The sequence below is a fragment of the Ascaphus truei genome, chromosome 3 (genome assembly GCF_040206685.1).
Source record: "Ascaphus truei isolate aAscTru1 chromosome 3, aAscTru1.hap1, whole genome shotgun sequence".
Classification (NCBI taxonomy): Eukaryota; Metazoa; Chordata; class Amphibia; order Anura; family Ascaphidae; genus Ascaphus; species Ascaphus truei.
In genome coordinates this window covers 106935363-106963183 of record NC_134485.1, presented here as the reverse complement: position 1 = coordinate 106963183, position 27821 = coordinate 106935363, and the positions used below count along the sequence as shown (strand labels likewise).

General features: G+C 41.3%; 1 protein-coding gene across 1 annotated transcript; it reads left to right on the top strand.

Annotated features, from left to right (window-relative positions):
* Positions 1-27821, top strand: SARM1 (sterile alpha and TIR motif containing 1). Its single transcript, XM_075589281.1, has 9 exons — positions 1-1837; positions 7641-8259; positions 11135-11347; positions 11479-11570; positions 14205-14440; positions 15328-15430; positions 19523-19712; positions 20324-20445; positions 21061-27821. The coding sequence occupies exons 1-9, from the start codon at positions 1383-1385 to the stop codon at positions 21188-21190; spliced, it is 2160 nt and encodes a 719-aa protein (XP_075445396.1). The 5' UTR covers positions 1-1382; the 3' UTR covers positions 21191-27821.

Here is a 27821-nt window from a genome sequence, read left to right as displayed (position 1 = left end):
CAGAGGATGTTGTCGCCGTGGAGACGGGATCCGACTGTTGCCAAGGGGTGGGGTAAGGGCGGTGACGTCACCCTGCGGCTCAGAGAAGGAGATGCTCTGAGAGTGGAAAACAAGAGACAGAGGAGGAATAAACAAAGAGAGGAGAGAGAGAGACAGAGTGATTGAGGAGAAAGAAACAAAGAGAGAGAGAGAGAGGGAGAGACAGAGGGAGAGGGAGGAAGAGAGAGAGAGAGAGAGAGAGAGGAGAGAAAGAAAGAGACAGAAGAAGAGAGAGAGAGAGAGAGGGAAGAGAGAAAGCAATAGGTAGACAATTATAGAAAGGCAGGATCCATCAGTAGGGACACAGGAGTGAGACTGAACCTGTCCCATGTTTGCTTGGCTGTCAGTGTCTATAGGGTGCTGTGTGTCTACATAGGGGCCTGTGTGGCTGCCAGTGTCTATAGGGGGCTGTGTGTCTCTATAGGGGGAGGTGTAGCTGTCAGAGGCAATCTTTGTAAAGTCTGGTTATACATCTGAGCAGTCCCTGAAAGCTCGGGGTCTCTGCATGCTATCTCAGTCATATCTCTGATTTGATTGCGCCAGGATTGGGGAGTCTCTGGGTTTTTGTTACTGTAGGACTAAGTTTTCCTTTGGTAAATCATTAAGATTAGGATGTCCCTGTTTGCATCTGTATGCTATGGGTCTTGCTGCGATGACTGTGTAAAATTGGGGGTTGTCTGGTTATTGTCAGTGTAAGATTGAAATCTGTCTTGTTATTGAATATATAATATTGGTATCACTCTGGTTCTGGTTTCTGTAAGACGTGGGGGTTGTCTTCTTCTTATTCTTCTTATTGTCTATGTAAGATTTGTATCTCTTTGTTATATCTCTGTATGATTTGTATCTCTCTGTTATAGCACTGTAAAATTGGGATCTCCCTGGTTATTATCACTGTAATATTTGGGATCTCCCTGTTATCACTGTAACATTTGGGATCTCTCTAGTTGTTATCACTGTAACATTTGGGATCTCCCTTGTTATTATCACTGTAACATTGGGATCACCCTAGTTATTATCACTGTAATATTGGAATCCCTCTGAGCATTTATGAAATTTCTGTTTTAGACTGGTATCTGTTTACATGTTTTACCCAGATTGTGGTCCCTCTATGTAACATTTCTGTATGGTTTGCATCTGCATGCCTTCTCACTGTCTCGAGGTGATGCTGTGTTATTGATCAGTAGGTCTGGAGTATCTCTCAGTCCTGTCTGTGTAATAGATTGCCGTCCCTCTTGCTTTTATTTCTTTATGATCAGCGTCCATTTGGGACTTTTCTTGTCCTTCAGGCCCGGCTGGGCTATTTAAAATCACGCTCTGCCTTCAGAGATGCGATAGGAAGACACATGGTTCTCGTCCTCCTTCTCTCGGCCTATAAACTCGGCAGGTTCTTCAACATGTTCAACAGTGACCGCCTCCTGGTGCCAGCCTATGTCAACAATATGTGCTGGTGGCACACTTCAGCAGGGACAGGCGGAGGTCAGGAGGTGTCCCCCGGGGTCAGTATGGATGTGCAGGCGGCTTTGGACAATGTCCTGCCTGAGCTGCATGTTGCCATCTCTACCCTAAAGCAGGAAGCGTGTGCACAGAGCATCCGCAACAGCATCTCCGAGATATTTCAGCTGGTGGAGGAGGCGTGGGTAATGCCAACATTGGGGAGAGAGGTTGCCCAGGGGCTCTGTGAAGCTATCAGGCTGGAGGGTGCACTGGACCTGCTCCTCTACCTACTGCAGACAGCTGAGATAGAGGTGAAGTATCAGGCCTGCCAGCTTCTGGAGCAGATTTTGGTTGCAGAGAACAGGTAATCCCTCCTCACAAACACTGCTGTATATGCGGGACATTTGCAGAATTTCTCAATTACGTTCATATATTTCTAGAAACCAAGAATTCCCTGATAAAAGCAGTTTGTTTTTGTTTTGTTCCTTAGTTACTTTTCAGTTTTTCTGTTTAATTTCATGTAAATACTTTTTTTTTTTAATTACTGTTGTCATAAATATTTGTGTTTTTAAAAGTCAGTCGATCAAGGTGATTGTTTAAAATATCCAGCCTTAAGTGTTTTATGTTCATAAAACATTGTATGAGGTTGGGATCATAAATGTATGCTATCACAATGCATTATTGCCCTAGTATGGGAAATTCTATTTCCCAGGCACATTCTCATTGGCAGAAAAAAAAGTGTCTTTATCCCTCTGAACAAAAACTGAACCCTTGAAATGTGGACCCTGTAATTGTTTTCAAATCAGGGTTTTTAGGTGCAAGTTTTTGTCTTTTAAACCTGGATTCAATTACCCACATTGTATCATATGGTCGTGCCGTTATTTGCATAAACACATTTTGACAGGACAGATTAGAAGTGGGTGTCAAGAGAGCATACGATGCACAATTAATGTGTTGAGGGCATAAGAGCAATTTATGCCCTTTTTTTATTTATTAGTTTTTAATATAGGTTTGAAGCAGGGGGTCTCCGGAGCTGAACCCAATTAATTTCAGCACCATGGGACCCCCTGCTTCCTGAGAAACTTACCTCCAAAGGGGGTGCTGGTTTTTAACACACGTGACACAATAGAAATAAGTGCTTCACACATAAAAGTAGACATTAAAAAAGGATTCCTTGTCCTGCAGAGCTTACAATCTAATATAGAAGTATACATAACAAAGACAAATACAATCAAAATCAGAATACCACTAGTTTGTTATTTTTTTTTAAAATAATGAGGTATTTCATTTAAATAGGTTTGTAAATGTCCAGTCTTTGTTCTGAGAGCATTGTATAATTCCTCCTAAAATGAGACTAAAGGAGCTCCTCCAGCCCATTGTTTAAAAGGGTTAGAACTTCTTGAAATGAGACACAGTACCTCTCCTTTTCTTAGCCACTCCAACCCCACTGCTTCCAGGGTGTGAAGACAGCTTAATGTTTTACTTACTATTAGAAGGACAACTACTCCATTCTGCGTTTTCCATCACAACACAAGGGATTAGTTTGCCAGTTGTATGACATTATATTACATTCAATTCACAGTCACATATTTTGTTTATATACATTTCGAGGGTTATGAATAATGTGAATGCTCCCAGGTCTGGGTATAACTAATGGGTTCACTAAAGATTAGCCGATGGAACAAAATAATGTCAATATCAAATAGTAAGAGCTAACACTCTTTCGAGAATGACACCCACACCTAAACTGAGACAGCAGGTGAAAACATGGAATGAACCACTGAGTAATGATAAGGAAAAATCCAGCACTCCACGGATTTTGCAAAAAAGTTCAAATTTATTGCGCCATACACAACGACCGTTTCGACCTTAGTAGGTCTTTCTCAAGTGAAAAGGCGTAATGCCTAAGACAAAAAAACGGATATATATACCCCCCACATTCAATAGAAAAGTAATAAACACTAAACACCTGCACATTTAGCAAACAACACATAATGTCCTTATTGACAATCTTATCTTTAGGCTTCCGATTGGCTATAGCTCCTGTTGTTGATAACCCTCTCTGCTGCTTCTAATCCTGGTTGATTCCTGATGTGTCCGGAAGTGCGCCATGCGCATGCGCAGTCATGCGTTCCACGCATACATTTCGCGCATTACGCACTTCCGGACACATCAGGAATCAACCAGGATTAGAAGCAGCAGAGGGGGTTATCAACAACAGGAGCTATAGCCAATCGGAAGCCTAAAGATAAGATTGTCAATATGGACATTATGTGTTGTTTGCTAAATGTGCAGGTGTTTAGTGTTTATCACTTTTCTATTGAATGTGGGGGGTATATATATCCGTTTTTTTGTCTTAGGCATTATGCCTTTTCACTTGAGAAAGACCTACTAAGGTCGAAACGGTCGTTGTGTATAGCGCAATAAATTTGAACTTTTTTGCAAAATCCGTGGAGCGCTGGATCTTTCCTTATCATTGTTCATGCTTGGATAATCACTACAGGTATCCCTCTTGAACCAGCAGCACCAGTAATACTGTTTGTATATTTATTTAATGGTGTGCAGCATATCACTATTTCCATGAACCACTGAGCAACATTACAGAGTTTCTTGCTTCATACCGACATTCCCAGCTTGTTTCAGTAGCCCTCATACATCACACTGGGAAAACATTGCAGACATCATCGGGGGGGGGGGGGGGGGGGGTAGTTACAAAAACATGATAGCTGCAGTCTCCATTTGCTTGAATAGCAGTTAACGCACAATCACAGCTATAGCGCTTTAATGAATCTCCCACAAAGGATTCTGGGAATAGACATAAAGAATGAGCATCTGCGTGTAGTTTTAGGTACATCATCAATTCGTAGAGGAATCTTTTAAACATCTTCAATATACAGTGTTACCCAATGTGTACTGATTAACCATTGAGTGAGAATGCAAGGTTAAAGGAACTAGACACATTTGTTCTTATCTGTGGGTGGTGACGCCGCATAGTCAGTTGTAAACCATCTAAAAGGGTATGCAAACATTGCGCAGGGTATGCAAACTTTGCTTATTGTGACACAACCTCCAATATTGATCTTCTATTGAGTCTTGGGATGCTGCATGTTCAAAAGTACAGTTTGTACTGAGCTTGCAAGGCTGGCTGCCAGAGACTCACTTCCTCTTTACGGACCATCAAAAGGCTGGAATATAACCCCGAGAACTGCAACACAGTAGAGACATCTTCCATTAGGAAAGTTTATTTTAGCAACTTTTAATTAATGTTTCTAAATTCACCATTCTGGCACATTACAGAAGATGGAACTCTATGTGCTGATCTAATGATGTTCTGTGTGTGTGCAGTACTACATACTTTATGTATTTATTGGTGTGTTGTGTTTGGCCTAGGTGCTGTCAATTGTGGGTATACACAAAAAACAACACTAGACTGCTTCCTCACACGTGCCTTCCCTTGTCTCTGGATTATGTTCTCCCTTCTGAATAGTGTTTACTGTTATATTCCTTTATGTATGTTAATTCATTGCAGTCTATGGGGGATTGACTAAGCCCCGTTAATGTGTGTTGGTGCTTGATCTGCGTTAACGGTCATTCAAGTCAGTTGCGGTTAACATACTGTAAATACAGCTGTGATACCTGTTGTCAGAGCTTCATGAGCACGCACTAATGCATAAAGGCTGGAAATATAATGGTGCAAAAAGTGATACACATTTATCACCGAAAGAACGTTATATTTCTTTCAATTAGATATTTGTATTTGATGAGTTGCAGTTTACAGGTTTGTCTCAAAATTGCAACTGAGAAATGCAAAAGCTCCCTATGTTCTATCCTCTCCATTCTCTGTTTTACCCACTGGGGTCTTCACTGTCTTTTTCCTTTTAGAATCCATTCTATCTCTTTACTCCATTCTGCATCTCCAGTGACTCCTATATTTGCCCACTCTTAGTCTACACCTCCCGTTCCCACTCTTGAAATTCCCACCAGCGGTGTCCACTATATATTGCTTCCCTTCTTCAGCAATGTCCATTGATTGCCTTTCCCATAACTGTGTCTCTCTTATAATCCCTGTAAGATATTTTGATTTCTACGTTCATGAATGCTCTCTGCCCCCTGATCCCGACAAGGGGGCCTATGCAGAGAGCAGCGAATTTTCGAAATTCGCCATTTTTTGGAGAAAATCGCGCAGAAAACAGCAGAAAATGGCGAGTTCCGAAAAACGCGCCAATTTTTCTTTTCTATTTGTAAAACTCGCCTCGCGGCTGGCGAGAACCTCAATCTCGCCAGTTTAAAAAATATCCGTATGCAGAGAGGCGCGAACGGCATCTAGCGGCTGTTCGCGCCAATAAAATGGCGCGATTGTCTCCGTTTTGCCTCGCCAAAAAAAACTGCCGCTCGCGGCCATTGCAAAGGGGAAAAAAAAGGCGCGAATTTGTTTTAACACATTTCTGAAGCGCGCATCTCGCCAATTTAAACTCGCCACACGCATCCATGTTAAACATAGCAGAATTCGCACTTTTCTGCATATGGAGATTAAAACTCTCCAAAAAAGCTACTTTTTAATAAATTCGCCAATTTTAAAATTCGCTGCTCTCTGCATAGGCCCCAAGGTGTGTCCACTATCTATTCACCCACAGCCCTGTTAGATACTGTATGTCTACTGTCTATCCTCTCCCGGCATGTCTGCAATCTCTCTTGTCCACTGTGTTTCTTCACCTTCTTCTTTCTCTCATGAGTCACCACGGTATGGTCCTACCTCTGTTCCCATCCACCTATGTTTTTCTGATTTTCTCGTCACTTTCTAAAGTGTCTCAGCGCCTCCTTTGGAATTCTTCACTTGTTATCCCCTCCCATCAGAGTACGCACTTAGCATGTACATGCATATAATACTCCTGAAATCTCTTATCCACACATCAAAATAAAGTTAAGGAGCATTTGTACGCATTATACTTAACTATAGTTACATCAGCCCCTTAAAGTTTCACTTGTCCACTGTGGAGGCTCAGTAGTGGACCACTTGTGCAGAACCTCATTAGAGGCAATGCTGTCAATCACTACTTTGCTTGCCAAATTCACACCCGTCATACCTTGCATATCGCAATATAAGGCACGACTTTGGTAAGGCCAGTGATGATTGACACCTCCAGTCTGATTCCTCTCGTGGTCTTTACCCCATCAAGTTTTGATCGTGGTCTTTACCCCATCAATATTTTCAAATATATTGAAATATTCGGCAATCAGCGTTGACTTCTGTGATCTTTCATTTCATTATTATTGTTGTTCTTTCATACTGTAAGTCATTAGAAACAATCATTATAATGCTTGTTATATACTGTATGTGTTTGTTATATGTTTTAAAATTGTTACCCTTGTGTTATATTACAGATATAGGACTGTATTTACTGCCGCTGGAAGACACCTTCCCACCCATTAACTAAGAAATGGCCTATAATGCTTGGCATACACAGTCTTCACAAGCTCAAAATCCAAACCCACTGCATTGTATATATTTATTTGTGTCAATTGGAGTACTACTGGGATAGTGACCTCAAGAAAACAACAATAGACAAAGAGGCCCCAATGTTACATCCAATATGACACATTATTTAATTCAATACTATCTGTTTTTTTCTTTTCATAAGTATGGGTCATTTAGTGCAATCCTTTGGCCAAAACATTTCAAGCCTGCAACTACGTCAAGGTAGCACCCTATCAGCAGGTCCTACACTACCGGTTGTATATTGTGTCTTTTGTATTTCTTCCACTGCACAGAGATAAGAGGACACAAATAATATAGCCAGCAGCATGGGATGCGTGACAGGTATGCAGTGCCTAAAGGGTTAACATTAAGAAGCACTATATGTGCTATGTATGAGCTACAGTGCAGGTAAAACAGGTTAAAAAACAGAAGTGCCCTAATATAACTAAATAACTAAACTACATAACAACAAAAAAAAGAACAGCTACAGTAGTATTGAACGAAATATTTTGTCATATTGAATGTAGCATTGGAGCCACTTTGTCTATTGTTGTAGAGTATACTGCTCTTGGGACTGAAATTCTCCTTTAGCATTTAAAAAGAAATAGTTCTATTCCATAGATAAAAATTAAATGCAGCCTCTGCCTCCCATGTTTTGCCCCTTATTCATTCTTTTAGTTTTCATCCGCAGAGATCGTATCGCACGTGTTGGACTGGGGGTTATTCTGAATCTCACCAAGGAAAGGGATGACCCCCATCTTGCCCGCAGCCTCTCTGGTATCCTGGAGCACATGTTCAAACAGTCCGAAGAGACCTGTTACCAGCTCATTTGTGATGGAGGCTTGGACTCCATCCTCTTCTGGTGCCGCTGGACGGACCCAGTGGTTCTGCGGCACTGTGCCGTGGGCCTGGCTAACTGTGCTATGTATAGTGGACCCTCTAACCAGCGCTTGATGATCGAGAAGAGAGCACCTGAGTGGCTTTTCCCTCTAGTCTTTTCCAAAGAGGATGATTTGATCCGGTTCCATGCCTGCCTGGCTATCACTGTTCTGGCAACAAACAAGGAAATCGAGAAAGAGGTGGAGAGGTCGGGCACGCTTGCATTAGTTGAGCCCTTCATCTCTTCCCTGGACCCTGAGGAATTTGCGCGCTGCCTCTTGGACAGCAGCGACAACACACAGGGCAGGACTGCTGGCGACCTGCAGCGGCTTGTGCCTCTGCTGGACAGCTCCCGGTTAGAGGCTCAGTGCATTGCTGTCTTTTATCTGTGTGTGGAAGCTGCGATCAAATCTCAACAGAAGAAGACAAAGGTAAACAAGAGGCTCTGTTCAACCCCTTACCAAGTACAAATAGAAACTGGATATGGGGAATGCATTTAAACAATAATATTAGTCTCCTTACAGAAATTGCTGCTTTAGCATAGTATTGATTTCCCTTTTAAAAGTGTTGTACAGTACCTTGGAAGGATTATTGGACAAAAGTATTATGTGATATACTGTAGAACCATGATCTGTGTTTTTGGCAAGCATACCGAGTATGCATTATTTGTAAACTTCATGCTAATTACAGAAGTGATGCTGAGGTGTGTCTGCACATACAATAACATAGTAAATAATAACTTTATTGCATATAGTGCCTTTCTCTCTATAGGACTCAAAGTGCTTCACAATTACAGTACAGTGCATGGTAAGCAACACATAGAAATGTTACCGACACAATCCCCGCCCAGATGAGCTAACAATCTATGTTTTGGGGAAATAAAGTGACTTGCCCAAGGTCACAAGGAGCTGACACTGGGAATTGAACCAGGTTATCCTATTCAAACTCAAGAGTCTAGAGTCAGTGTCGTAACTCACTGAGCAAGTCCTAGTACCAATCCAGTTGTGAAATATACTGGACACCTAACAAGCTCCTATTGAACCCGCAAAATAACCACAACATATATATAAGCATATGAGTGTCACAGAGGAGTGCTACTGAGCATGGCAATATATATTTTTAACCAGAGACAGAACATAAAACACAGACAAAGCTCAGTTTTAGCACATCCAGTGAAACTCATACACGGTACAGTGCCTAAATATATATGTATAAATATCTATTAAGTAAAATGGTCTTTTAGTTTGATATTTTTGGCCAAAATTGTTGTAAGCCCCTGAGCCAACTTCACGGCAAACCACAATTCAGGGGTCCCTAACGCTAATATAAATTCTTAATAACCTGTGTAATAACAGGAAGAATGATTTATAGTAAATCTGTCAATATTAGTTGCAAAGTTCTAAGTCTGATTGAAGCCTTTATTAACCTGTACATTACCAGGAAAAGCACTCTGTATTAGAGTTGTCACAACCATCCTGCAAGCAAACAAGTTCCCCTGTGTGGAAGATGCTATGGAGTGAGCCCTTAACCATTTAAATGTGGGAGGGGGTGAGCTTAAATTAAGTAGGAGGTTGCCAACCTCCAATCAGCCAGGACTAGCTGAAACACAATTGTGAAATATACTGGACACATAACAAGCTCCTATTGAACCCGCAAAATAACCACAACATATAACCAATCCAGGTTTGTCTTTGACTCCAAAAGTTGCATTAAAGACTTTAATTCATTAGTATAATTAAAGCTTTATTTCTTTATTAATATGTCTTTCTTTTTACTTCATTTTGTGGCCATATATGAAAAAAATACCTCCACACTTTGGACAGCTCCAAAAGGCACATTTTACACTTTATTCTTTAATCTGATTGAAGATATCAAACGTATGTCAAGTAAACTGCCTAATCATCAGATCGCCACGTAAACTGCCTAATCATCAGACCGCCACGTAAACTGCCTAATCATCAGACCGCCACGTAAACAGCCTTATCATCAGACCGCCACGTAAACAGCCTTATCATCAGACCGCCACGTAAACTGCCTAATCATCAGACCGCCACGTAAACAGCCTTATCATCAGACCGCCACGTAAACTGCCTAATCATCAGATCATCTGGGAGTGAGATTGGAGTTTAAACCTCAGTCTTGCAAAAAATATTCCACCATCTATTGGTTAGGCCAGGGATGCGCAAACTGGGCAGGGGGGCTAGATTTTCAGGGGGGGGGGGAGGGCAGCGGCAGTTATAGAGGTCCTGCACTTTCCCCCCAGGCATTTAAAATAAATGCCAGGGGACCGCGCGAGGCCTATATAACACTTACCTTCTCTTCTAGTGACGCGTCATCATTGTAAACCCAGCGTTAAATGACGCCGTGGGGTCACGTGACGTCACATTACCATGGCCAAGCAGGGGGGTCGGTGAAGGCTGCTGAGGAGAGCAGGCAGGGGTGCACACGGGGAAAAGTTTGCGCACCCCTGGGTTAGGCAGCACTGCCACCGACCACCACCAAAAATAATTGGGGCACTCGAAAAGATTCAGGCAAAATGCCTCAACTTTTGACTATTTCCCCAGTGATAACTATACAGCAATACAGAACTCAGTAGTGATAATACCAACAAGATGGAATTGCTGTAACATTAAGAAACTAGTCTCATGTGGTTCATTTGGATTGTTGCTATCTGACTTGCACTTGGCCATGAGAGACATATTTTGGCACAGGGATCACTGTGTGTTCAGAAGATGTATCCTTAACTGTGAATCCTAGTTTCCTGTTATATAATCCATTGTCCTATCAATCATCCACGGAGTCCTCTCAAATGACAGCTCTATCCATATCCTTAAGGGGAAACAGTGCACTGATCACACATATTGTGGAAAGTCTTTAGTCTATTATCCTCAGCGTCGTTTTACCTAAAATTCAGCCCCAATTGGGGGATGAGCGTAGTGGCACTCTCAGCGACATGAAAGGTTGGTTATAGCTTATTATTTCTGATATGAAAGCAATAATCATTTAGTATGTGTGGAGCTGTCATACATCTATGCTAAATAAGCAATACATATTTTTCCCTTCTGTTGCCTCAATTATTTGCTAGGTTATGTCACCAAGCACACATAATAACGTGTTTTATTTGAGCACATACAAATATATATTCCTGCGTATCTACTGGCTGGGGATGAACACTGTAGCACTGTAGCCTTGGTCTATACCCTATAATGACCAACTGGTTGTGTCTGGTTTAATCTCTAGTTCACAGCAGAGAACTACAGACAAAGCATGAGTTTGTGTAATGACATTTATATTTCTTGTTTGCAGGTATTCAATGAAATTGGAGCCACACAAAGCCTGAGACGGATAGTGTGTTACTCCATAGATGGCACAGTGTCTTCTCTGGCCAAAAAGGCTCTCCATTTGATGGGAGAAGAGGTTCCACAACGCATTGTGCGCTCTGTCCCCAACTGGAAACCACTGGAGGTGCAGAACTGGCTGCAGCAGATTGGCTTTAACAAATACTCTGAAACCTTTTTGGTATGTTTTTGTGTATGTGTGTGTGTGTGTGTGTGTGTGTGTGTATCTGTTGGATTTCTAGATGCAATATATGCATGTTCCACATGTTTTTTCCTCCCAGTAACTCTGTGTCAACATGTCCATCAATACAGGAGCATCAGATCGATGGTGATCTCCTACTAAGGCTGACTGAGTTGGATTTGAGAGATGACTTAGGCATGAGCTCCAGCATCACTCGCAAGAGGTAAGCACCTTGCTGTGTGTGTCAGACTTTTGGAAAACATACAGGTTTAAGCATTAAGCACAGCATTAAGGCTTTTTTGTTTGTGTGCCTAGTAGTGTCTGTGTGTGTGTACTCAGTCTGACTACTTGGTTCCACTAAGCTTTTAGGTAGTAAAACCATGGATGTTGTGTGCAAACTAAAAATATGGGGGGGGGGGGGGCATTTATTGAAAATAGTGCATGTGGCTCAGTGGCATTAGCTATATATTGGAAGTGGGATTGCATATCCCAATTGACTTCTAGGAAATGTGAGAGCCCAGGTTATCTATCCAATTGTAATGAGTTAAAAAAAAATAAGGCTATTTTGTAATTAAAATTTTTAGACAGCCAAACAAAAAAGGAGGCATCAGGATTTGAATATGGTGTCCATTATCCAACTTTGATGATATGCTAATGAGATGTACAATTGGAAACCCTAACTCTGCAGCGTCGCGTTAAGATGCTAAGAAAATCACCCTTAGCTGGCTTGTGAGGCACAGAGTGGACTGCACACAAGTAAAACAGGCACCCCAGTGTAACATTATTCCGAGGATCGATGTCTCCGTCCTGCCTTGGACCTTTGTCAAGATACCTTTTCACAAAGGTCCGAAATTTGACCGAAACGTCGATGCCCTGAATGAGGTTCCATTTTATTTTTTACAAAAAGCCCACTGGAGTGCCTGTTTTACTTGTGTTTAGTCCTGATATATCACCACACTAGTGGTTTACAGTGCACCCGTGGCAGGTATCATGTTTTTGTGAGTGCACCTATTTCTATAATAATAGTTTTTCCTTGTGTAGCACTGCCAGTGTATGCACAAGTCCCTGCCCCATGGAGCTTACAGTCTATTTTTGTGGTGCCTGAGGCACAGCAAGATAAATGGAGTTGCCCAAGGTCACAAGGAGCGGACACCGGGCTTTAAACCAGGCTCCTTGCCTCAAACTCAGTGTCATTGTTTTTCCAGTTAGTGCCTTTACTCACTGAGCGCTCCTTCAGTCCTGTATTACCATCTGAGATACAGTTACAGAAAACAGTAGGTCAATGACTGACTAATTCTGAAGCCCAGCTTTGCTTGACTTACCTACTGGTAAGAGGTATGTGAGTGCCTAATTTTTGTTAGACCAGGTTATAGGCATTTATAGACACACATAACTGTGTATACACAGACTCATGCAGTCATATACAGCTCTATACACATGCACATACACTCCGACATCTACAGACCCATTACAGCCCAGCACTTACACATACACACTTGAAAGCACATTCTATTGAAACAAGACTATCAAATCTACATCTTATATCCGGCCTTCAAACAACAAACATTTTCATGATTATCATTAGCTGTTTGCTCCCGGGCTCCAAAACACTGCTATACTACTCCTCAATTACACGCACCCATAAATAAACTCAACTGTGCTTTACTGGCTATGCACACCATAAATCTATACATGCTGTGTATGATGATGTTGTGAGAATTGAGAACAATACAGAGGCATTTACACTCAACTGTAATTGAGTAGTAGTGCATTAGCTAGAACATGTTTGTCATGCATTTCACCCATTCAGATAATGACATCCGCAATGCTATATGGGTCAAATTTAGATATTGCACGAATTTAACATTATTGAAATTGGTATGCAATGAAAAACAGATACCGTATATTCCACAGGAAGCATAAATAAATATAAAGCTATGACAATGGCATTACCTGCCATATCTAAGTATTTAATATACAGTATATTACACAAGGCAGTATACAGTACTGTATTAGTTAAAATAGTCAGATTGCTTGTTGAATTCTTTAAAGTGATGCACGGGAAAAAAAGCAATTGGTACAAGATCAAGCCGTGGATAAGTCTACTGTTTTTCTAATTTGGTTAAAGCTGCATTTAGCAGCTTTTTTTTGCCGTCTCCTAAAAACATATTTGTATTATTTATTGGTGTGATGGGATATTTTAAAAGCATCGGGAGTGAGCTTCCTCTAGTTTTGAAAAAAAACTTTTCAGTCAAATCACTATGCATAAAGGCATTAGGCACTGAACAGCTTTACAACTCATACCATCATGCAGCCTAATCACACGAGAGCTACAGTGGTTATAACTTGTATTTTTCTGCAGCTTGGATCTGTGGCACTTGGTATACCATCATGATATGTTTTGATATAGTGTGGTATAGTGTGCATGTGTTATCGTCAAATCCTGTGGCAAAAAATGTTATTTCACCCTGCTTCTGGAGATACTTACCTCCTAACTAGGTGCCTGTAGCCACTCTCCTCGGCTACCAGAGTTCACAGTATGTTTGCTCTTCAAACATTTCCTGCCCTGCGGACCAATAGGAGGCCATAAAGTAATCAGTGCGGCTTCCTATTGGCCCATGTGACGCATGAGCTTTAAACTTTAATGTCCTTCTTACTGAGCTGGAGCAGCTACCGGCACCTACTTCGGAGGTATGTATCTCTGGAAGCAGAGGGTCCCCTGAGATGAAATTAATGGGGTTCAGCTCCAGAGACCCCCTGTTTCAATCCTATATTAACAAAATATATAAAAACGTCACCAAAAAAATTGCCGGCATGGATTGCTTCTTTAAAGGGCCCCAACATGTCCCCTCTACAGATTCATGCGAGAGCTAGTCGAACTGAAGACATTTGCCAACTACTCGACGTGTGACCGCAGCAATCTGTCAGACTGGCTGGGCAGCGTAGAGCCGCGGTTCAGGCAGTACACGTACAACCTTGTGACCTGCGGCATTGACCGCAACTTCCTGCATCACGTGACTGAGCAGCAGTTAGAGGAGGACTGTCATATTGAGATGGGGTTCCACCGCGTCCGCATCCTGTCAGCGGCAAGAGGTGACACAGAACCCACCGCCATCACCTGCCATTTACCTGAAAGGCAATTGTCTGCATGCCTCAGGCTATTATTATGATGCCTTTGTGTCTCTGGTTACAATCAGGGTAATAGGCTTTTTATGTCTTTGGTTCTAGTCAGGATGACAGTCTGTATTTCTCCGGTTGCAGAAATAGTGACTGTCTGTATGTCTCTGATTGCAGTAATGATTCTGGCTACAAGTGTATGTGTCCAGCTAGAGACAGGGTGACAGTCTCTGGCTACAGTGATGGTGATAGTCCTGTATATATGACTAGTCAGGGTGACCGTCTATTTGTGGTTACAGTTAGGGTACATACAGTCAGGTACAAATTTCCTCTAGAACCAACGTGATAATATTCCTGCAATAACAGATTTACATTCAGGCAGTTAGTAATATAATGCAATACAATGTACAGTACAATAATAAAATACAACTGGTTACAGTCGATCTTTGGCTCTAACTGGACGGTCTCTTTGCAGTCACATTGAGAGTAACTATTCCTCTGAAGACTGCTATGTTGACAGTCTCTTTCCAATCACAGTCTTGGGTGACATTCTCACTCATATTTACTAAGTGGTGCTATTCCATAAGACACCTTTGGTGCTGGAAGAGACGTTATGACCCATTGACTTGAATGGGCCATATTGTGCCTTTCTGGCCCTGGATGATGTCTTATGGAGTAGTAAATACGGGCCTCTATCTCTTATTTGGGTCTTGATGACATTATCTCTCCAGCTATAGACAAGGTATCTGCTCGTCTTTGGGTACATTCTTGTGAAAGTCTTTCTCATGTTATAGTCACGGTCTTGGTTTCAGGCAATGTAACAACAGCTTGTCTCTGGGTGACTATATTTCTCTGTGTTACAGAGATGCTGCACTCACCTCTGCCATGCAGTGCAGGTAAATCCAGTGCGGACGGTCCCGATGTTTTCATCAGTTACAGACGTAGCACAGGATCACAGCTGGCCAGGTATGTAGTGCGGGTCACAGACATTGGGCTATGTTTTTCCCATTTTGTTAGGAGACAAATCTGTCACGGCTGAGACTCGGGAAGTTCGAAGCAAAGAGGATTTTTTTGATCGCAAGGCCCTTTGCACAGGAAAAAGAGACATACCAGATAATCAAAGCATCGTGTATTCATAGGCAAATGGGGGGCTGAGCATCTCAGATGGCCTATAAATACAATTACCACCTTATCCGGTCTCTCATATCCGGTCACTGCTCACATGGTGCGGAATGGAATGTTCAACTTGAGCAATTTTAGCAAAACAAATGTTATTTGGCAATTAATTTTAATAATCAGTAATAAATGCTAAATTTATACAGTGTTAATACAAATATCAGCAATATAATATAATATAAATCATAAAATATAACAGCTTTGTCACAACAACTTCTCATTGTTATTTCTCTCTAATAGATAACAGTTCCTTGGTGTGAGTTAATTCTACTAGGCACAAAATAGTTGTTTTTAATTCAGTGTCTGATCTACCCAAAACTTTCACGTTCACCTTGGTTCTCAGCTCGGCTAACTCCCTATCTATTGTTTAACTTTCCCCTTGGGAACATCTTGTAGCAGTGGCTATGATAATTGACTGTTTAGGAGAGTGTAAGTTATTCTGCAACTAGAAAAAGCAGTGGTACTAGTATTGGAATAGACTAATAGTTTTTCCTCTTTCTTCTGTCATGTAACAATAATGATGTTAACCTTAAAATTAGACTGTCAAATAACCTTAATTACAATGGTAAAAATAATAGAATTAATAAACAGATTACACGTTATATTTGCTTCTGTGTTATTCCTAGGACTAAACACATTGATTATATTAAAGATATAACTGTTTCACCCCTGATTCCCAATACACATCATCCCGACTAGATCACTTTCTAAAACCAGATCCTCATAGTGATTGTCTGGGGCCCTTGGTCCTGGTCTTCCAACATCTCTTGATCTCACAATCCCTCATTTATCCCACTCAACAGTAACCATAAAATTGTGATAGTCTCAAATATTCTGCACTTGATTTTAGTGTCTCTCTCTCTCTCTCTCTCTCTCTCTCTCTCTCTCTCTCTCTCTCTCTCTCTCTCTCTCTCTCTCTCTCTCTCTCTCTCTCTCGTCTTGTTGCTCCTTCAGTTTCTGTGCTATCTCTCTTTACCATCTTCTTGTGTGGCTGCTCTGTATCTTTTCATTACCCCTCCTCGTGTTTCCCTTCACCTTTGTCCTAGTTATCTGCTAATATCCTCTGCCCCCAATCCCTCCCTATCCGTTGTATGTTACATTTAATTCTGGAAGTTTTTTATGTTTGTTTTATCTGTTGATCTACTTTTGGTTCAATTTATAAGGAACGTTCTAAACAAACTACTTGACACAGTGTCAAGTCTTTTGTCTCATATGTGGGATAATATAGCACTTCACTTGTATATGCAAAAAAACTGTATCCAAGAGTTATTTCTTGGCTAGCTACACATTAGTGGGTCTGAATTGTCCCTAATGGTCACTTCGCTAATGAACATGAATACAGAAGACATGAACTATAGATTCACTAAAACAAAATATATTTACATTAAAGAAACCATAACATAAAGTAACACTGTGTCATTGTACTATATTCACAGTTATTATTTATATTGTTATATGCCATCTACTGGGTATTACTTTAGAATAGAGTGTCCATTATCTAGAGTTTTATTCTCCTAGCATGAATCATGTAATTTTGCTTCTGCTGCTTAGGTCTAGAGCTCGGCAGTTTTATGATTTTAGAGGTCAGGAGTTACCAGTCTAGGCTCCATTACTAGAATAGCAGCAGCTGAGTGAGCATGCCTTTTTTGTTTAGCCTATCTGTACCTGTTGCTGCCAGGGAACACCATATCTTTTCACCCTTTTGTTCTAATTATTGTATAGAATATCACTTCTTGCAACAATAATGTACATGTCAAGGCACCTGATTTCAACTATAAATGTTAAAATACCTTGCTTTTAATATTACCATGCTGCAGTTACCCATGTTCTAGTGAATATTTAAGAGTTCAGAAAGTCACCTTGTCTTGTGCGCATAAAGTTGGAACAGAGTTTAGCTTTCTTTGTAGTCTCACAGTGCTACCTGTAATGAGGACATAATAACCATATATACAGACATATTTATAGAAACCTGAAATAATGAGGGATAGCCTCAAACTTGGTTAATATTCATCTAGATCAGTAGTTTCCAACTCCAGTCCTCAAGTACCCCCAACAGGTTAGGTTTTAAGGATATCTCTGCTTCAACACAGGTGGCTCAATCAGTGGCTCAGTGATTTTGATTGAGTCTCCTGTGCTGAAGCAGGGATCTCCTTAATATCTGACCTGTCTTGAGGATTGGAGTTGGGGACCACTGATTAGCAAAGGAACTAAGGTATGAGTACCCACAGAGCTACATTTCCCATTCTGCCTTAAAAACTGCATATATGTGGTAAGGTTCTAATGTAGCAGTTTTCACTGAATGAATGAACTGCAGCCAAAGTACTTGATACTTGTTGGAGGATTTAGTAGGACCCAGTTCATAGGAATGGTTAACGTGCAGCAATGTCACTTAAAATTGGGAAATAAGGTGATTCCTTTTTTCCATCCAGTCATTCAATGCATGTTTCTGTGTGAGGTGGTATCTTTAAATCCCCTCCCCTGTGACGGTAAGGGGTAGCTGGCCTTCATGAATAAAGGTGGAGCCCGGCTGGCGGCCCATTAAACCGTATGGGAAGGTCTGAGAGTGTCAGCTCTTGGGTCTAATATTGTACCTTACCGTGTTGCTGTGTAGTTCTGTTCCCCTTATACTGTCCCCCATAGGGTTATAAGCTAAGAAACGTGTGTGTGGGGTTAACTATGTAAGCCCAGTGGGCCAGTTAAGGCATTCTATGTTGTATTCCCTTTGACTCATGGTCCCGTAGCTGCCTGTTCAAGCTTATAATTGGGTTGCTTTGTTTGGGTGGCCCCTTATGAGAAATAGCTGCAGGGCAGAGACTTCTGGAACATGAGGAAAAGGGTGGATATTTGGGGGCAAACAGGGTTAACCTGTATTGCCTGCCAGCAAGGTATTAGAGCTGGGTCTAAAAGGCTTGTATGCTAATGCAGGTTTTAGAACCCCAACTCGCAGATCCCAGTTTTAGAGCATTAGCTCTAGGGCTCAAATGTTACTGTATTGGGTGTAGGGGCTGGTGTCCTAGAACAGGTTTTAGAGCCCAGTTCAAAGACCCCACATTTTAGGTTCAAATGGTAGAGTGCTAGCTCTAGGGATCAAGTTTCAGTGTTGCTGTGTTTTAAAACTACAATGCCTTGTGTGTTTCTCCCGTGAGGAAAAAACTGTTTGGTGACAAAAGGCAGCCAGAGGTAAATTAGCATAGCAAAAGAAATGCAGGTTTGTTGCACATGGTGCGGGGGAAGGGCTTTGAACAGGATATCTTGAGTAAAAAGTCTTTGTTTCACGTAGACCCACAGGAGCCAGGAACCCAGGGGGTATGGGACTGGCCAGGAAAATGGTTGCTGGATGTCAAACTCATAGGCACGATTTCCATTGGCAAGTTTTACATTTTCCCCTCCGATCATTGAATGCACAACCACAATCCATGCTCTAATTGGCTGCCAGCCCCCTCAGTGTATTAGATAGGCAGCAAGCCCTATATAAGGGAAAGCAGTGTAGCAGAACTCTTTTCTGTTGGAGATTTGAAGGAAGAAGCAGCTGCTGACGGGCTTCTCAAATGTCCTTCTGGGTGAAAGAGCTATTCACCCCCGCCCCAGAGAAGCATGGAGAGGCCCAGCCAGCAGGCTGGAACCAACCAGAGCAGACAGGGTAACACCTTTTGCTGAAGCAGGAGCCCTGAAACTAGGAAAAGGCTAGATCTCAACCCCCAGACCCCAGTAAGTGTGTATATTCTCTGTATTTTGTATTTCTGTGTGTTTCAGAGGTCTTTTCCAAATAACCCTCAGTTTATTTCACTGCCTTGTTTTGCCTTGGGATTGATCCCTTAAATATAAATGTGTTAAAAGACCTGGTCTACCGTGACACTGCTCACTTTCCCCATGTTCGAGCAGCCTCCTGAAGGTGCACCTATATCTACACGGCTTCAGTGCATTCATCGACGTGGAGAAGTTGGAGGCAGGAAAGTTTGAAGACAAATTGATTCAGAGTGTGATCAGCGCCAGGAACTTTGTCTTGGTTCTATCTGCTGGATCTTTGGACAAGTGCATGGGGGACACTGACTGTAAGGATTGGGTGCACAAGGTATGAGGTCATAACCCTGTATATTACTGAAAGGATTCCTCTGTACAAGACATGAGCCATAACTCCCATAAGACATGACTGACCACTGCAAAATAGCTGTGTCAGAGTTATCCTGATCTATGACCCTTCATATGTCATTATTTTTTATTTCAATGATACACCAGTATATATCCATTGTCACTCCCATATTGTCACTTTGCCATATTTACTTGAGTGCACGCTGAACTTTCGCACATCCACAATAGTGCATTTTAGTTCACTTGTACAAGTGCACTTTGCTGTGCTCACCATACGTGTTGTTCCTATGTGCCTTTACATTGGTAAATAACAAAACATGAAGCCATTTAGAATGAATAGTTTATTCCACGCATTACACGTGTGGACTCAACAAGACCCTACTAAACTAAGTTTGAACACTGCTAGAATTTTAATTCCTTGCTGATCCCATTGATTGGCTCCTCTGCTAGCAAATGGAATCATCTCTAGGCATAGCATTTGTTGCTCTGAAAAGAGACCCTATATGCACCACTACTCCCAAATACTATCAAGAGAACACACATACCTGTATATCTACAGAATGTAATATGTGTCTACAATCTTTTTATCTGCAGGAGATCGCCACAGCATTAGGCTGCAGTAAAAACATTGTCCCAGTCACAGATCACTTTGAATGGCCAGATCCCTTGAGCCTTCCGGAAGACATGAGAGCAGTGCTCAAGTTCAATGGCATCAAGTGAGTGTTTTCTATGTCTGTTACCCACTCCCCAACTTTAAAAGAACAGGTAATAATGAATCAAACCAATGGGCAATAATACCCAATATACTGAATTCAACAGTGATCAGAGCTTTAAATTGCTGGCTACAAGATAGAATAGGGCATCTTTGCATTATGACATCCCCCTTGCTTCAAGCACTGTACTTCTTAATTATTGCCAGTGATGGACATATCCTGCATGATCATGTGTAATCCTTTGTTAAATCCATTAATAGTACCTGATTTAACTACATCCAATTGTTTTGAGTTTGTTTAATATACATTACTGTCCCCTATAAATCTGCAATAGTGTGTAGGAGTAGAAAAGTTATCAAATATCAGTTCCCTATTCATTTCGTCCTACTTCTCACAGTGAAAGCAGCAGATTTGCAGGAATTTTCAGACCAAGGGTATCTAATCTGATTGTTAGTAAAGTTTGATTAAGTTGGAGTCAAAATATTGTTGAATTTAGCTGCACACTCTTTTTTGCAGAGCGTTGAAGAGTTAATGTCAGTCAAGGCATTCCATGCTGTAGTTATAATCATCACTTAGCTTTCTGTGGGCTAAATGTCCAGTCTTTCTCCCTAATACCAGGTGGTCCCACGAGTACCAAGATGCCACCGTCGAGAAGATTATCCGCTTTCTGCAAGGCCGCTCATCTCGAGATTCTTCAGCTGGCTCTGAAAACAGCCTGGATGGCAGCCCATCTCTTGGGCAAACATAGAGGGAAAGTTACCTGGGGCCCTATAGACAGTCACGCCTGCAGGAACTCTTACTCTTGTTGTTACTTCTGTCCCCTTGCCCTATGGGTGTGAGCCCTGTAAGGTCCCTTCTCCCTCTGCTAACTGCTAGTCTTCCTCAGGCTTCTCTTTGTACCTATTTTGAAGCTAAGTCAGTGGGGAAAAGGGCTCAGTGCCTGCACTTTCCTATGAAGTACATATTCAAGGATCGCTGCTTAGTTATTTTACACTAACATCTTGCTAGCACTAAAGCCAGAATCAGCCTCATTCTGCAGTGTGGCTCCCTGTAACCCTGTATCTATTCCTCTTTTCAAACTTTGTAAGTAGGACAACATGAGTATTTGAGCAATTCTCAAGGCCTAGGAATATGCAGTATATGTAACAGCAAAGGCTGACAATCTGGAGAGGACCCAGGCGCTTTAATGCTACACGGCATTCTTTGACTCTTTTATAAGCAGCAAATAGTTCTTCACATGTTCTATAGGATCCTATCTGCTGACGCTTCCATAAAAAGTCCAAGACAAGCTACATCATCAGTGTGTAATAAGCAACTACAATATTGTCATTTCTGTGTGAAATCATCACAGCAGAAAATTGACTGATAAAAAAAAAAAGAAATATGTCCTGCACTGGACACAGGTCACCTCAATCAGGTAGGTGAACCTCCTCAGGAACTGGGAAAGCCAATGTATATGCATTAGGACTAATCCGGTAATACATGTTTGTAGGAAACTGGTCCTTCTGGTGTTTGCATGATGCGACTTTCATTATAATGGATAGATGTGATGACCATTGAGAAGGTAGCTCATCTGCAGCAATACAGTGTGGAATCTCCAACAAAGATTATCATGTGTCATGGAATTGGATCCCATAAGCCAAAACACATAATACTTATAAGACTATAGCCTTTCAGGCACTTAAATTGCAGGAGCAAGCTGCTCTGAAACAATCAGATATTCCCCTCCAGTTTCTCTAACAGTAGCTGAAAGAATGATTGATTATCATAATATCTCCCAACTGCTTTGCAAGTGGCATCTTAGTTTGCATAACCAAGATAATAACAGTTGGATGTGTGAGTGTGCGTTAGAAAGAGTTGCAGGGAAGAGTGCAAGCATATAAAGGTATGGTGAAGATACATGAAGACCCGCTTGTCCAGTATTTTCTCATACTACTGTATGTCTGATATCATGCAAATAAAGGGGCTGTGTGTCAAGCACATTGGCTTAGCACCATACAGCATGTATAGCATTTATAGTTCTGTAATTTAGCATCTCTGCTACATGCTAGAAGACACTTTTTTAGCCAGCTGAGACCTAACTCTTTAATCAATATATATATAACGTGAAGGAGAACAATATATTATATTACCTTGTGCGTCAAGCAAACCCTTGCATCCATGCACACAATCCCTATGTCTTTTGCTAATGCAAGCAGGGTATCAGTGCAAAATACATTGATACATTAACATCAAGAGGGCCATTTTTTAAATTACTTTCCTAATAACATCATAAAGCAAATAGACGAACTATGGAAGCTTTACAAACCACTCCTTCCCAATCACGTTTGTACGCATTTATATTCATGTAATCGTCTTTAATGTGTTGTCATTGTTTATCTTGTAATGATGCATGAAATACAGTGCAGAACTGCTGGCAGTGCTGCTCAAGAGATATTAGGTAACCAAATAGGTCCCCTAGCATCAGATTTTCTCAGCTCTTTCTCACAGCAACTCAAGCTTGCCACTGCTACAGCCCTACCACGCTTAGTATTATTCACTATCCCTTACTCTTCATATCAAGCAGTGCTATTCCACAAAGCACCTTGCAGCCCAACTTCAGATATATTGCTGAGGCGTCTTCTAGCACTGATGGTGTCTTATGGCCCATTGACTTGAATGGGACTGTATGGTGTCTTACAGCATGGAAGGTGTTTCATGTAATAGCTCTCTTAATAAACATGGCCCTAAAGGTTAGCATGCATGAGTGACTGAGTAAAAGGAGACAGGAAAGATATGTATTATATTTAAGAAACAATTTTCTGCTATAAGGCACGTCCTGGTTCTGGAAAACACCTTACTTATTCAAGTTAATGGGCTGTAAGGGGTCGCCCACTGTCAAAGGGTGTCCTATGTTAGAAGACTATAAATATGGACCTACAGATGCAGCGGGCCGTTATTCGAACAAATCACGGAGCCGTCTTCGTGTGCTCCATGCTGTACTCCACGCGGCCAATCACGCGGTTGCATTGTTTGAATTTTCATGGATTCCGATTTCTTTGCGTGCAATTCTTCGCGTTTCCGTGGCAGAAATGAATGAATTGTAATGTGTACAGTACTGTGCTACTGTGTCAATTTGCAGGTGTTTAAAAACCAGAAAACTAAAATTAAATTTTCTGCACTCGATAAAAACGAGTCACCACGCGGGAATGACACGCCATGACGTGGGTATTCCGAGGTATACAACGCGTGAAGTGTTCGAATAACGGCCGCTGCATCTGTATATGCCTTACCATTAAAGTAAAAAAAAAAAGATTTGTATACTGTACCTACAATTTAGACAATAATGTGTGGAAACTTCTGAAGAAAAATCCTAGCACAGAAGTGACACAAAAACGCTCTCCCTGCCGCTGCTTTGTTGCAGAATGTAATATTTTCCTGCTGCACGTTGTCTGGATTATTGTGCATTGGTCCTTCCAGTCTGCACCATCAGGTCACCATAGGTGGGCTGGGAAGATTTAAATGACCAGAGGTTCTTTCTGTGTCATTGGCAGCACCTTGCAACCTTCATTAACAAAGGGTCCATGTTTGCTGCTCCATGTGTCAAGTGTTGCCAAAGAAGGTTTATTTCTAATTAAGCAGCTCTGAGCATCTCTGCGTACACTGGGAAATTAAGTTATACAGTGGTTAAGGTAATACGGTTTACACATTATTTGGAAGACGTGACTTATACTGTGAGGCACATCTTCAGATGAACATAAACATAATGGAGATGGAACAAATGGTGTATGGTTTGCATCAAACAACTTATCAAGTTTAAAGGATCTCACATTATCGAAGAAATAAAAGATAGGGCGTCTTATGGAAACTTCCTAATATATCAAGGTATTGATACGGTAACCAATGGAGCTTGTGAGTAGCACTTAAAAAATAAACTATTGTAATTTTGTTTGTATGTGAAAGTGTTCTGTACACAGATGGCAGCACCATGTAATTATTGTAAAAATAATGCTATGAAAACTTGCTTGCATGGCATAGGCTTGGGAAAGCTCACAACTATTTAAACAAATACAGAGGGGTTTATTTATTTACATGCGATAGTGCCCCAGTTGGTACTAACACAGCTTAATCATGAATAACCCCCAATGTGTTTGGTAGTTCAATGCTGCCCCCTACAGGAAAACTAGTATATTACAATCCACTACTTAATACTTCTGCATTTATGCACATTTTCTTTATGATACGACCATATTTACAGAGCGTCCTTAGTACGTACAAGACTATTTGAAAGGTTTATTTGACTATCCTTAATAGGGTTGCCAGGTGGCTTCTCTAGAAATACTGGACACAATGGTGAAAAGGTGCGAGGCACTGTAGACACATGCACACACACACCCTTTCACCTCTCTCCGCTCCATGCTGTTTCCTCATCCTTGTTGGCCCCACCCCCAGGCTCCTGCTACCTCCTTATTGGCTGTATTATCCAGCAGCAGCCAATCAGAATGGAGGAAGCTGCCCAGCCCCTTAACAACAACCCTGCTCTCTCCCCGCTCAGGGAAATCCAGTGGCCCCCCAAGCCGGTCAGCGCACTATGTCCAGAGAGGTAATATCAGACACATACATGTCCAGTATTACCTCTATTTGTTTACTAGACAGAGTGTCCAAATACAGGACAGTCCGGTTCAATAATGAACACCTGGCAACCCTAATTCCTTAACCATCCAATCTTTCTATAAAGCAAACACATTGACTTGATCAATCATGTAATAAAAAAGTGAGAACAGCTCTACACAACAGGAGGATACTTTTGTAAGCACAGTCATTTGCCTACATTCCCCTGGATCCAGTTGTAAGGAAACGTACGCTTGCAATATTAAGAAGGGAAGCGTTCCACAGTCTCGTTATGACATACATTCACGAGCCAGCAAACAGTAATTTATTTTAAGGAGAAAAAATATTCTTGCAATGTCAAAAATGTCTGATCGTCCTTTTTTTTTTTCAAGATGCAGGCGGAGCCTTCTATTCCCAGATCGAAAAATTCTTAATCTGTATTGTTCAGAAACCCACTGAAATTAATATTCAGCCATGATATGCAAAGCTAGTACATATTTAAAACAGATTTCTTAGAATTAAATGAGATGCCTTGGGGATGATTTAGAGTTGGTGTACGACAGTAGAGTCATATTGGATCTCGTTGCATGGGCACAAATGGTTGGCCTGGTTCTTGTCAAAATAAGACCCCAATTTAGAGTTGGCCAAAAATAAGGGCAAAAGACAGTTTGCGTGGGGATCATTAACATAACGACTCGACAGACGCAGCGGAGGTGTGGCTATTTGTAATTTATTTAAATGAGCTCAACATGGGCGTGCTCGTGTTAACACCTGTCCTATACTAGCATCCAAGTTAGAGTTCGATTAATGTCTGTTCTGAATTTAAGACCCCTTCTTAATTATGTGCCTATAGGGACCAGGCACTAATCACAGCCCAGCATACATTATGGAGCCATGGAAAAATCATTATTATGATGATTATTAAAATATTTCTATTAAATTGAAGTTTTCTTTCTCTGTGCCTCCTGGCAGCTTGTTTCCTCTGTCATTGTGCTGCAGAGTTTTCTTCTGCTAGACCCAATTGTTTCCGACGGAGGTCAACCCAGCCACGTTTTTAAAGGCGTGTGCTGATGCCATTAAGCACAAATGTTAAGCAGACATAATTATTACGCACAAACGTATTGTGTAAGTCTTATTAATGGCGCATAGCCAGTTATGCAAATTTGGGACCTCATTATCATATTTTAAGACCAGCTGCCAATGACTCCGTAATGTCAAAATCGATTACATCTAAACTCTGAACTTGGCTATCCAAATTCTCCAGGCTGCAAAATTGTTGCAAACAACTGCACCGTATTCATTAAGAGGAAAAATAGCCTTCTGCAGGATTCCTTTTGTTTGATAAATCTAGTTCTGCATTTTGCTGCAGTTTTGCCCGGGTTTTGCAAGCGGCGATCTTAGAGTGTCCCATGCATCTCACTGTGTGAAGAAACACAAGGCGTGTGAAGAAACACAAGGCATATGAAGGCAAGTCAGTGACTTAATTCAATTGTTTCGGGATTGCTTTTTTTAAAAAAAAAAATTTTTTTTGCATTAGTTTTGCCCCATTTCAGCATGCAGGAGATTTTAGTAAATGGATCCTAGAATGCCCCTTGTGCAGATATTTACTTTGGCTATTTATTGGGGGGCATTTATCAAAGTCTCTGAAATGCAAAATCAGGGGGTAGAAACCAGTAGCAAAGGTATCAAGAAAAAATATTCCCCTTGTGATTAATTGCATTTTTTCCCTTTGATACATTTGGTGCAGTGGTTTTGCATTACTTATGTCCCAGTTTTGCTGCGGGGAGACTTTCATATTTCAACCCCAACATCTCAGCATATTCTCCCCCACCCCCCTGTTATTATGTCAATTTCCATACACTTTTCCATTCCCCATTGTCCTGACAATGAAGGATTGCATGGACCTTCTAATTTCTATGCAGTACATGTGCTTAGTGACCAGGATTGTGCATTACTCACCATGGAATATAACTCCATGTGTGTGGTTATTTAATTGCCACCATGTGGCCTAAATATCTGCAGGAATAGAAACCGTTTGCAATAAAATGTTTTTAAAGCGGTCTCCGGAGCTAAACCCCATTAATTTCAGCTCCGGGCCCTCCTGCTTCTGGGGATACAGACCTCCGTATGGGGTGTCGGTAGCTGCTTGGCTTGCAGGGATCACGTATTGGTGGAGTTTTGACGTTCCCGCGCCCTGCGGGCTGATGGGAAGCAGTGACATCATCAGGTGAGGCTTCCTATTGGCCCACGTGACGCGGAAGCTTTAAACTTTGCTGAGATACCAGCACCCCCTTTGAAGCTCTGTATCTCGGCAATCAGGGTGTCTCCCATAGCTGAAATTAATGGGGTTGAGTTCCGGAGACCCCCCTGCTTCAAGCCTATGTTAAAAAAAACTCCATCACTCCTAAATGGGCCTGCAATACATTGCTCAGACGAAGCACGGATAAAAGAACATTTAGACATGTTATGGATACCACTAAAAAATAATATGTGCAATCTGCATGTGTGCAGCTGGCTGTAACTGAGTAACCAAGCTGCTGTCCTATGTGCTTTCCTTGTAAATCTAATCCTTCAGATAACCCAACTCTACCTTTTGACCCCAAGCTTTTGACTTTATAATTAGGTAGATAACCCTTTACCTGTGGCCTTTCTGAAATTGTATACTTTTTTTTTTCTATAGTAACATATTTGAACTCATGTAAAAATATTGCAATTGTTTTTTTTTTTTTTTAATTGTGCAATTTTCTGATTTCCAAGAACTATCTGTATTTATCTAAACATGACATGTA